General features: G+C 36.5%; 1 protein-coding gene across 11 annotated transcripts in view; it reads left to right on the plus strand.

The window, feature by feature from the left end:
* sox5 (SRY-box transcription factor 5) overlaps positions 1-13552 on the plus strand; it is a 243265-nt gene that overhangs the window by 113032 nt on the left and 116681 nt on the right. For all 11 annotated transcript variants that reach the window (XM_058773716.1, XM_058773720.1, XM_058773715.1 and 8 more), the window contains one exon: positions 8136-8190. In XM_058773716.1, the coding sequence (XP_058629699.1) occupies positions 8136-8190 (55 nt within the window). The remainder of the gene's footprint in view (positions 1-8135; positions 8191-13552) is intronic.

Consider the following 13552-nt stretch of genomic DNA (forward strand, 5'->3'; position numbering starts at 1 on the left):
TTATCTGTACAAAAAGCCATTAGAGTAGGTAACAGATGTAAATAGGTTAATCTCTTTGTGTTGCTCACTCCAGAGTCTAACCTCAGTCACACCGAGACAGAAGAGAGATCTCTCATTTTCCTCCTCCATCTCTCTTTGATTCCCTCCCCGTTCATTTCCTGTATGTGACCTGCATAGCAGGAAACAACTTAATTGTGTGAAAACACTGGTGTTGTGTATACTAGTTTGACGCAGATTAACGTTTTTCTTCATCATGCTGAGCTTTAAATATTGCCTGCAATAATACTGAACAAGCATTCTGTTGGTTACAAAAGACGGACGGCAAGCACCTACTTGGGGAGTAAGACAAGACAAACAAAATAAATAAATAAACAATTTATTTATATAATTGTATGACATATTACAGTGGTTTTTAACTAGGAGGCCGGGGCCCACCAGGGGGTCTCAGCTAATTTCCAAGGGAACCTCAAGATGGCTTAAAATTATTTAAAATAAGACAAAACAAGCATTAACATAAGCTAAACATATGTATTACTTTAATCCACCCTCTGAACAACTGTTTTTTCCCCCTCTCCTTCTTTTCTATAAAACAATGTGGATGTACGAGGAAGCCTATTTTATTTTATTTTATTTTCCAATTAAGCTCTAAAATTTTTAATCAGGTATAAATTGTGAGTAAAAAATATTTTAATAATCCTCATCAAATAACATGGAAAAGTCATGGGACCTTCGATGTTAAGGACAGTGGGAAGCCTTGGTGTCAAAAAGGGTAAGAACTACTGGTCTATTTGACTATTTGTCCAGTTTTAGTTTAGCCCGAAATGAAAAATTGATCTATTTTTTAAATAGAATGACATCTTAGTTTTACACGCGATATATCTAATTTGTGATCAGATTTTTAAACACTATTCCTATTTAAACACCCTTCACCACAGTATAGCAAGCTTTAACCTCCAGCAGTCAGTGTGAATGAGGACAGCCCATTATTTAGTCCTGCAAACAGTCCTTCAAGTAATTAGCATCTTTAATGGTTGACTTTGCTTAAATGGCAAAAACTGTTTAGCACTGCTTAGGACCCTGTCCTTTCATGTTTCCTGATCTCTTTATCTGCGTGGATGAGCCATGATGCTCAGTTTCACACATCCTTTCTGGGCCTTATGTAAGACAATGGTCGTATGATCCCTTCATCTTTCCATCCTTCCATTCCAACAAATAAACAGGCCACAGGCTCACTTTGCGTTACGGCCTGACATAGTCCCCATTTTCTATGACTGCATTATATAAGCGCTCTGTCACAGAGGCCAGAGAACAAAGGACCCGACTTATCTCGCCTCAGAGGGGAATTCCACCCCAACAACAATGAGATATTCTTCTTTTTCTGTCTCTAATGGAGTCTATCGATACACACGGCTTCTGAGCTGCTTGACCAGGTTTGCAGTCCGACTAATTTTGCTAATCATTTGTACCCGATTTTTGCAGATCTGTATTTAGTATTGTATCATACATAAATCATCATACAGGAGGTTTGGGATATTCTAAGTTGTTAATAATGAAGCCTAGCAGTTAGCACACATGCTACAGACATGTAGCACTAGCAGTGACAGGAAATGATGAGCACATGTGCTAAATGCTAGGCCATGGCCCTCACAATGCGGCTTCCTTTAGAAAGTTGACCAAAAATAAATAAATAAACAAAAAAATTTCTTGTTTTTTTTTTTAATCCAGAGAAGCATTTTAGTACCAAAGTAACCGTAATGCCAGTAATGCTAACTTAAAAAGCAAAGCAATTAGCATCTTCCAGATACTCCTGTAAAAGTCATAAGGTACTATTAGAAAAAAACTTTCAGAAAATGTAAAGTATTCAATATGATTCATGTGAATCCAGCTAATGTCTTACAATTACATTACAAAAAAATACTTTGGTATACTGTGAAAAAACCTTATCTTTCTACTTGTACCTTATTATTTTACAGAAAGATGCTTAATAATTGTTTGGTAACACTTTAGTATAGGGACCAATTTTCACTATTAACTAGTTGCTTATTAGCATGCCTATTATTAACATATTGGCTGTTTATTAGTACTCATAAAGCGCATATTCTCATAAGACCATTTTTTACATCCCTAATCCTACCCAACTAAACTTAACTTAACTACCTACTAACTATTAATAAGCAGCAAATTAGGAGTTTATTGAGGCAAAAGTCATAGTTAATGGTTTGTTAATAGCGAGAATTGGACCTTAAAATAAAGTGTGACCGATTGTTTCTTCTTAATATTCAGATAAGCCACACAGATCCATTTTTTTTTCTGCCCCTTTTTTGTTGCTATTATTCACTCTTATTTTGATCCTAGCACATATCTTCTGTATTCTGAGGTGCCATAATGGAAGACGTTGCTGCTATTTTGTGAGCAAGAAGATAATGTGGGAAAAACAAGTCTCCTAGAGACAGAGTAGTTTGTGTAAGGAAGGTTTGCATTGCTTTGCCGTGTATTGTTGTGGAGGTGTTAGCCGCCAGCTCTCACGCCCCACGTCTGAATAGACCAAGACAGAGGAGGTAAAGAGTGCATTCAGCCCAGGAACTCATTTCGTCCTTTCAGGGGCCACTCTCAGATTAACAGTACAGGCTTCCATCATGAGATGAGAGTGAGAGAAAAGCCACATCACTGAAGACTAGCACACAAAAGGGGATTTCAATCAGCGTGGCACTCAGGCTGGCTTTATGGGCTGACAGGAGTAAATAAGACCGCGCTTTAAGCAGGGCCCCTGCACTGACACTCACACTCACACGTTTGTAGGAAAGATATACACGCATGCACACACAGATAAACAAACATACACACACTCCTACCTGTAGGCTCTGAGCACAGAAAAATGGCATTATAAACACACATACACACTTTTTTGTGTCTAAAGTACGCGCCCACGTTTGTACACTACCAGACGAAAGTTTGGACTCACTCCACTGAATTTGTTTGTCATGATCTTAAAAATCTTCTGCAATAATAATGTTTATAAAAAGGCTAGTAATTTGTTTGTTTTTTTAGCTAATTTAAATTGTATGTATGCATATAATATTAACATCTCTCTATATATGATTTAAGATTTCTTAGTAAGATTTTTAATGTTTTTTTAAGAAGTCTCTTATGCTCATTAATGCTGCATTTATTTGATCAGTAATTCAATAAAAGCAGTAATATTGTGAAGTATTATCACAATTTAAAACAACAGTTTTCTATTTGAATGTACATATAATTTATTTCTGTGATAAAACACTGAATTGTCACCAGCCATTACTACTTAATATTTAATATTAATATTAAATATTAATATTTATTATCAATGTTGAAAACGGTTGTGCTGCTTAATATTTTTTTCAATATTTTTCATATAATTTTTTCAATATTTTTACAAAATAGAAATCTTATTTTATATATATATAGATAGATAGATAGATAGATAGATAGATAGATAGATAGATATAGATATAGATAGATGGATATAGATACACTGCCCGTCCGAAAAAAAGTCACCACCTGGATTTAACTAAGCAAATAGGTAAGATCCTCCCATTGGATAATTACTGCATGGATGATTGTTATGTGTCCAAAGAATGAGGTCAGCTGACTACCTGAATATACTGAATGACCAGGTTATTCCATCAATGAATTTTTTCTTCCCTGATGGCACGGGCATATTCCAAGATGACAATGCCAGGATTCATCAAGCTCAAATTGTGAAAGATTGGTTCAGGGAGCATGAGACATCATTTTCACACATGGATTGGCCACCACAGAGTCCAGAGTCAGACCTTAACCCCATTGAGAATCTTTGGGATGTGCTGGAGAAGACTCTGTGCAGCGGTCCGACTCTCCCATCATCAGTACAAGATCTTGGCGAAAAATTAATGCAACTCTGGATGGGAATAAATGTCGTGACATTGCAGAAGCTTATCGAAATGATGCCACGGCGAATGCGTGCCGTAATCAAAGCTAAAGGCGGTCCAACGAAATGATAGAGTGTGTGACTTTTTTTTTTTGGACGGGCAGTGTATACAGTCCCCTCCATAAGTATTGGAACAGTAAAGACAAAATTGCTCTGTTGGCTGTGGAGTCAAGACATTTGCAAATATGATTAAAATATGAATATGAAACAAAACTACAGACTGTCACATTTTATTATTAGCGGATTACCAAATAAAACGAACAGCACTTGTTCATGCCACTCATTGATGTGAGCATAAGTATTGGGACAGTTGAACATAAGGCATGAACACAGCAGTGAGTCTGGGACCCATAGACATCACCAGACTCTTGGTCCCATCCTTTGAAATACTTTTCCCAGCCTTTAATGCAGCCAATTCCAATTGTTGCATGTTTTGGGGAGTTTCTGCCTTTACTCTCCTCTTCAGCTGGTGAGATTCATGTTCAATCGGATTTAAATCTGGAGATCAACTTGGGCAATCTAAGACTTTCCTTTTCTTTGCCCTTATAAACTCCTTGACTGAACTGGCAGGGTGTTTTGGGTCATTGTCCTGATGCAATATGAAGCACTTCCCAATGAATCTGGTGGCATTTTCTTGAATATTGGTAGGCAAGATGGTTTTGTACCCTTCCAAATTCATTCTGCTACTGTCATCATACATTAAGTCATCAGTAAAGATGAGAGGGCCTGCTCCAGAGGCAGCCATGCATGTCCATGCCATGCCATGACACCACCTCCACCATGCTTTATAGATGACGCTGTATGCTTGGGATCATTTGCAGTTCCCTTTTTTTCTCTCCACGTTTTTGCTTTCCCATCACTTCGATAAAGGTTCATCTTTGTCTCATCGGTCCATAAACACAGTTCCAAAACTCTTCTGGCTCACCTTTGTGCTTTTTTGCAAACTCTAATCTTGCCTTTCTATTTTTGGAGCTGGTCAGAGGTTTGTATCTTGCTGTGTAGCATCTGTAATTCTGTGTCAAAGTCTCCTGAGGACAGTAGATTGTCAGAGCATCACCCCAGCTTTCTGGAAGTTGTTGGTGATTTTACAGACACGTCTTTTAGGGTTCATTTTCACAGCTTTTATGATTTATCTGTCATCAACTACTGTTGTTTTCTCAGCCGATCAGGTCGTTGTTGATTGCTGGTGTCGCTGGTGGTTTCCAAACTCTTGATTTCTTCATGTCCTTTGTTTTTGCTATAGCTCTAATTGACTTCCTCTTTTCTTTTAGCATCCAAAATGCTTGCTTTTTTCTCAAAGTCAGCTCCCTCATCTTCATCCTGGTTTGTGTGTGTCATCATCAGTATCAGTATTAGTAATGGATATAACTGATACGACACATTCCCTGCTTTTAATATCTGAAGAATTAATGCAACAGGACACAGCTGATCACTTAGAAAGACCTGTGAGGCAACTGTTCCAATACTTATACTCACATCAGATAGAGGGATGAAACTCTAAAAGTGCTGATCTTCTTAGCTGGTAAAACATCTATGTGATGAATCACCCAATAATAAAATGTGACATTCTGTAGTTTTGTCTCATATTCATCTTTTAATCATATTTGTAAATGTCTTGACTCTACAGCCAACAGAGCAATTTTGTCTTTACTGTTCCAATACTTTTGGAGGGCACTGTGTGTATATGTGTGTATATGTGTGTGTGTGTGTGTGTGTGTGTGTGTGTGTGTGTGTATGTGTGTGTGTGTGTGTGTGTGTGTGTATATATATATATTAGTGCTGTCAATCAATTAAAAAATTCATGGACAGTCATGGACTGTGATTAATCATGATTAATCACAAATTTAAAATACTAGGATTTACCTGTAAATGTGTTAAAATAAAGAAATGCATGACAAACTAGTTTAAGGAAACCTTTCACACTTCTGCAAGATATGAGACATAATCCTTATTATTCTTTTATCATTATTCTTTTGTTTTTATTCAGCCATTATCAGCCTTTATACTGGCAATAAAACATTTACCAAGCCTCATCGCTTCAATCCCAGTATACATTTACCCAACTATTATCAAAAGTATTTCTAAATAAATACAACACCACATTTTCTTGCGACCTTACATGAAGTATTATGCCAAAATGCATTATGAAGAAGAATTGGACCTGTTCTGCAGGTGCATTAGAGCTAATATTAGCATCATGCTTCATAAGACAATTTATGAGATTAATAGTACACTTTTACTCAGAACTCACTTCAAACCACCACCGAGTGTTTGTAATAACTTCCTTTTACAATCACATGTGGAATTTGGTCGTTTACTGTTGTTAAAATATGCTATTTATAGCCTTTTATATCGCTGCACAAATTAGCATTTCAGATGTACACATTAACCTAAAGAACATCACATACAAATATCCTATCGTAATGGTGTGTTTATTATCTTATATAATCTATAGTGGCTTTTGTCAAGTTTATTTCTGCTGTGTAAAAGCCTAAACATGTATGCTCTGCTGAAACTCACGTTGTTTGTGATGTTACAACCGCCTCTCCGTTCTTAAGTTGCCAGGGATACATTCCAAGTATAATACACATTAGTAAAAGGATCTGCTTTATTTTTTATTTGTCTATATACACCTTGGGTGGCCATGGTACATTATAAAAGTAGCCCAAAAAAAACAGCAACCCACAGCTCTGTAATTTTTCCCGCAACTGTATTTTCAAAATAGCCCACTTGTGCGGGAAAACCGCGACCCTGGCAACACTGGTTCGCTGTACCCTCATAACACATTGATAAATAACCTTCTGCGCTGCGATGATGGGAAGAAGTTGGGGTCAAACTTTATCAAACAATTAATTTGCGTAATAAAAAAATATTAACGTTGACACCCCTAATATATATATGTATGTATGTTTGTGTATATATATATCTATTTTGAAGAAATATTCCAAAATAATGATTATTTCCATTATATAAAAATAATGGAAATAATCATTATTTTTGGAAATAATGATTAATTATTATTTCCACATTTGAAATGGTAATTTGTATTTATTTATTTTTTACTATTTCAAATGTGGAAATAATCATTATACAGAAAGACAGCTAATGCATGTTTATTTTTATATGCATTATCATTTATTGTCACACCTGCCCATCATACAAACACACAAACAAAGTCAGTGTTGAGATTTATCTTGAATCCCACTGTCTGTTGTCCTATTGTGAGCCCAACTTCATCTAAACATGTTGTACAGACATCTCCACAATCCTCTGAGTGTAAACCCTCCCTCCTCCCTCATGTATAGTACCAGGGTGGTCCGACACATCTCAGCGATCGGAGAACTACTGGCCCCGATTCGCAAGCATCACGATTACGTGACTGACCTAAAAGAGCTCCATGTATGTTCATCTAAGATTTAGCCGTCAAACATGTTCTATTTCCCCTTTGGAGAGGACTTCACGCTGCACGCTAAACTTGGATGATGGCATCCAAGTTTTCTCGGTGGATTATACACGGCAGCGTGCAAGATTAGAAACTTACAATGAGACTCAGCTCATGTAATGAAAGATCCCAATGTTCTCTCAGACTATACAACCATGTCTCTCCAGCACGTCCCTGCAATGTTCCAGCGAACACATATACAACCGCATCTCCTAAATCTCATCTGGTTTGATCTGTAGCAATGGGACAGTGGTCTAAATCTCCCAAAACTACTCACAAATGACATGGTTTACCAATCCAGTTCTAAGAAGGATGATATAAGACTTAGCACTGGGTTTGTTGAGGAGAATCAGAGCTTGCCAAGAGTTCTGATAAAGCTGAGAGAATCCTCTCCATTCTGCATGCTTACACTCATAAACTCCAGACGTGACATTTTAAGTACCGTACAATTTACAGATGCAATGATAAGTTCTGTGAAGGGGATTAAGAGTGTTTCAAGTTGTTTATGGACAGAAAAGTCTACACAATGTCCATCTTGAGGTCCAGAAGTTCTGCTGTTGTGGGAGAACTTAAATAAAGCAAAATTATAGTTTCAAGGCAGAACACTAAGTTTGGCAGAACAAAGTTTAATACTTTTGTTTCGCCATCACACAACCTCTTCAAGCAGTGAAATGCTTCAGCAGTTGAGAGGGCTGGAGAGCCTGAGTGGAGTTTCTAACTTGTTCTTTTCATGTTCGTTTTGTTTAGGTAGAAGCAGACACAAGGACAAAACTCTTTCACCACAAGCAGCCTCGACTGACTGGTACGTAATAGGTGCATCTGCAAAAGGCCTTTACAAACTTTCCCAATGCTTTCATTTTTCATATGTCATTATTACAGTGTCCTCATGGCCCGTTCTTTCCTTTTATGGCCAAAGAAATGCAGTAATGTCTGGTGTCGTCTTGTTATTTTGTGCTGATGTGAGGATGTACAGGGCCCCAAATGTATCTGGGCACATAGCAGATGGCCGTAACCACCATTGTTAAGAATAGTAGGCTTTCCCATTCCTAAAAATGTACAGTATGTACTAAGGATGCACCGAAATGAAACTTCTTGGCCGAAGCCGAACAAAATGAAACACTGGGCCGAAGGTTTTTCGCATGTTTTTTCATTTTTTTCCCCCCCATGTAGGCCTATTTTGCTATTTTCTTCCCACCATTGCATAAATTAAATAGCCAAAATGTGCTTTTTACTGTTTTACCCTGCTTTTCAAATAAAAAATAAATAAAAAAATTACTTACAAAACAACAATTTAAAAATATTTACTTAACACTGAACATTTTTCAACATTCTATCAGACATTATACCAACAAAGCACAGTTTAACTTAAAATTAATAGTAACATTAGTAAAATAAAAAAATTGATCATTTTTGAGACCCCCTACTTGAATCAGGCATGTATTTTTGACTGTACAAATAAATACAGCCTTGCTGAGCAGAACAGACTTCTTTTAAAACATTAGAATATATTACAGATCCCAATTTGAACACTATGTGTGAATGTTATAATAAATGTATTAATAGAGCTCTTGTATGGTAATTATTATTATCATTATTATTGTCTTACTTTTTTATTTTATTTTACAGAACAACAGTAAAATTACAATACCAACATTAATGAATGTTGATGGAGCTTTTATTTTGGCAGAACCCCGCAGGAAGACCTCAGTGCTTCTTTTTGTTGACAACAGCAGATTTATAAATTATTCTCATTACGAATTTGGGAAGATGTTTGTCGCACATATCACATTGTTACATGCCTTAAAAAAAAAAAAAAAAAAGCTAATTAAAACGTTACTGAGCAAATGACGAGTAACTGTTTCAGCGCGCAGAATTTCCTCGCGTTTTGGACTTTGAACCCTGGCGCCGCGAGCTCATGCAGCGCTGTTTGAATACATGCAATTCGTGCGTGTATTTGAAAACATAACATTCTGCAGTTTATTTACTAATCGTTTGAGGCCATTTCGCGATTTCAGTCATCACAGTAACCAGCATCAAACACCCCTTCCTCTTCTTATCAGAGTCAAGTCAAGTCACCTTTATTTATATAGCGCTTTTAACAATACAGATTGTGTCAAAGCACTTAACAGTATCAAATTGGAGGATAGAGTGACATGACAGAGACATGAGATGCAGCGCTAAGCAGTCTCTCGCTGTCGGTGCTTCGTGCTTGTAATGATTTTTGCATCTTTCACTGACAGTTTTAAATACTTTCACACTGCAGACGTGTTTGCTGCATTAGTGCACGCCTCTATTTGATCTCGTCACGTCATTGTTCGGCACAATTTATTCGGTCTTTTCGCTTATTCGGACTGAACACCAAAAGAGTTTTTTTTTTTTTTATATTTTCGTCCGAACAATTTCGGTTGCCGAACATTCGGTGCATGATGCATCCCTAGTATGTACTATGGATACTATGGGTGTAACGGTACACGTATTCGTACTGAAAATTTCCGGTACGGGTCTTTCAGTTCGGTACACATGTGTACGCAACATGTTTTCGGTACGCGACAAATCATTCAATTTTTCCAGGAAATTCAGACAATACATGCCGTTTTGGCACTCTTTGATGTGGTGAGACAGATCGCTGTATAGAAGCCTCAGTTCTAACGCATCTAGTTCAGTTCGGCAACACAGAGAACAGGTGAGCGCGATCAGCATCCCTTCATCTTCAGCCTACTACTAGTTTTAACACAGAATATACATGAATGAACATTAATCGCTCAATCAGTGTTTCAATTGCGGAACGACGTCATTAAAACAGCTTGCAAACAAAATGTCATGTAGCATTTCATTTCGCCTACCTCAGGCAAGTCGCAGCAGTGTCCACAGCTCGTTATTTGCTAGAAAAATTAAGTCTAGATAAGAGCATTTTGAGAAATATTAGACCATATACTTAATTATATTTGACTTTACCTGTAAGTGATATCTTAATTATTTAATACTTAAACCTTTTATGAAACAAGTTATGACAGCCACTATGTAAATGATTATAGGCCTATTTCAACAACAAATAGAAATTGTATCATTTAGAAGTTAATTCAAAAATGGCATTGTGTGCAATTTATATGTTTGCATAGGCTACAAATTTTTTATTTGAATGTTGGTTATTATAGTTAAAAAATAAATAGTAATTGAATTTAAGTAAAAAAATTAATACATTATTCAGCAAGGGCTGATTGAATTGATCAAAAGACACATTAAAGCCATTTATAATATAACAGAAGATTTTAAATCAAATATTAAACAGCACAACTGGTTTTAACATTGATGATGATAAGAAATTTATATTAGTGTGACAGCATATTACTAACACTGAAGGCATGATGGTTGCTAAAAGTTCAGCTTTGCCATCTCATAAATAAATTACATTTTGAAATATAATAAAATAATAATCTGCTATTTTAAATTCTAATAATATTTCACAATATTACTGTTTTTACTGTATTTTTGATCAAATAAATGCAGCCTTTTTGAGCATGAGACTTAAGAAAACATTTTTTAAATCTTACTAACTCCTAAACTAAAATGGAAATTGATGACTTTGACATTTACTTGATGCAAAATACACATAAAACATCAACCACAGCAATAGATTTCAGAAAATATGCATATAATATATGTGTGTGTGTGTTTCATTTTTCTTATTTTAAATGTGGATATAATGTAAAAAAAAAAAAAAAGGTCACACATGACTTCCTTATGTTTATATCTTCAAAATTCCCATATATTTACCTATAAATAAGTTAACATTTATACACCATATTTGTTTTCATAAAGCACAAAAAAATCAGTAAAGGCAGGTGCCCTTTTTCCTGACTACACATTACTGAAGTGTGCTGTACGTGTCCAAATGCTTTTATGGTGGCACTGTATAGTTCAGTAATGAACTCTGAAAGCCTTGATCATGTAGTAGACGTTGCCTCCTGGCTCTTTAGACAGCATATGTTCCTCATCCCCAGCGTTCACACACTTACACACTCCAACTCACCTATGAGCGCCATCAGGGGACTGCTTGTGTCATGAATGGATGCTGGAGAGGGGCTGTTTGTCTGTTCATCTGTGTTTGTGGGTGGATGGGGCTGTCGGTGGGCGTCTTTGTCATGTATGTGTGCCATACATCTCTGTGTGTGTGTGTGTGTGTGTGTGTGGGACCGTATCACAGACGGGCTCGAGTGTGTCAGAGAGGCCGCTGTCTCGCAGCTTGTAGTCATATTCCATGAAGCCTATGAGACTCAGTTGGCGGTATGTGTGAGTTCGGTCTATTTCCGTCTTTCTGACTGTGGCACTGCCCACTGTGTGTGAGTCTGCGTACAACTACCCACTGTCTATGCGGCGTGCCAGTGGGAGACCGTCATCCTGTGCCCCCTCGCAGCGGGATCCACCATTCCTGTGCCTTCATCTCCAACCAACCATCCTCTCCCTCTTCCTGCGTGTCTCTTTCACTGTCTCCACCTCCTCCCGTCTCTCTTTATTTCTCTCTGTGGGCATCCATGTAAAGTACATGGAGTTTTGGCAGGCAACAAACACATTTATTAGTGTTAGATTTCTCTTTTATCCACATTATAAATAGTCATCTGATTGATGTCGCGTTTCATTTGTAGATGCATGCTATAGACGATGACACAATGCGCTCTGATCCAGAAATCATGGTTCTGTCCCCAGTCTGTAATGGCACGGGAACTGGACCCACTTAGTAAACATTGTTCATTGATGACTGCAAACTTTTATCAAGATGTTTGACTGTTGTTGTCAGGCTTAGACAGAATACCTGCTAAAATCACATCTAATTTCAATGCACCCCTTTCTGTGGTGATTTTGGGAAGTCTTTTGAATAGATTTAAACATAGTAAAAGTCTTTTAGCTACACTATAATTGTTAGCTGAAAGCATAATCATATTTCCCAAATATTCAACAAATGGACATAAAAGGAGTGGGAGATTTTGAAAGCATTTTGAACAAAGAAAGCTTGTCCCAATTTTCATATCATGCCTCTACCTCAATCAAACAATGTGGAGAACAAGTTCAGGAAGTGTTGCAAGCTTGATTCAACCCTGTGTTGCCAGGACAGGTTTCCTTGGTGGGATATGGGTGAATGTGAAGACGGTTGGGTTATAGTATGTGCAAAAGCCAGAAATCGATTAACTCTGTGAATCTGTCAGTGGTTAAACAATCAACATCTGACTCACTTTTTAGTACCCAGTACTTTTAATATTAAAATAAGCTCTTTAACAAATTTGAATGTGCTTGAAGTACAAGAAAACAATGCGAAGCACATTGATTTGTTTTGTTTTTTTCAAATAAATGTTCTTTTGAACTTTCTATTCATGGAAGAATCCTAAAAACCAGTTTCCACAAAAATATTAAGCAGCACAACTTTGATGATAATAATAATAATAAATGTTTCTTGAGCACCAAATCAGCATATGTGACACTGGACCACAGAAGTAGTTATAAGGGTTTCAACTGAGATTTATACATCTGAAAGTCGAATAAATAAGCTTTCCATTGATGTATGGTTTGTTAGGATAGGACAATATTTGGCCGAGATACAACTATTTGAAAATTAATAATCTGAGGGTGCAAAAAAAAATCAACATTTTGAGAAAATCCTCTTTAAAGTTGTCCAAATGAAGTTCTTAGCAATGCATATTACTAATCAAAAATTAAGTTTTGATGTATTTATGGTAGGAAATTTACAAAATATCTTCATGGAACATGATCTTTACTTAATATACTATAAAAGAAAAATCGATAATTTTGATGCATACAATGTATTTTTAGCTATTGCTACAAATGTACCTGTGCGACTTAAGACTGGTTTTGTGGTCCAGGGTCACATATTACAATGATTTCTGAAGGATCATGTGACACTGAAGACTGTATTAATGGCTGATGAAAATTCAGCTTTGCTTGTCAGCACATGAATAAATTACATTTTAAAATATATTTAAATAGAAAACAGTTATTTTAAGTAAAAGTAATATTTCTCAAAAGCATTCCTTCAAAAATATATTCAATATATATCTGGTGAAATATGTATGTATTTATTTATTTATTACACCCAGAGGTCCAGACAGCGGTCAGGCAGTTGTGTCTGTCTGTTTCTCTCTCTCCTCCAGTTT

Source organism: Onychostoma macrolepis, chromosome 04 (assembly GCF_012432095.1).
Source record: "Onychostoma macrolepis isolate SWU-2019 chromosome 04, ASM1243209v1, whole genome shotgun sequence".
Classification (NCBI taxonomy): domain Eukaryota; kingdom Metazoa; phylum Chordata; class Actinopteri; order Cypriniformes; family Cyprinidae; genus Onychostoma; species Onychostoma macrolepis.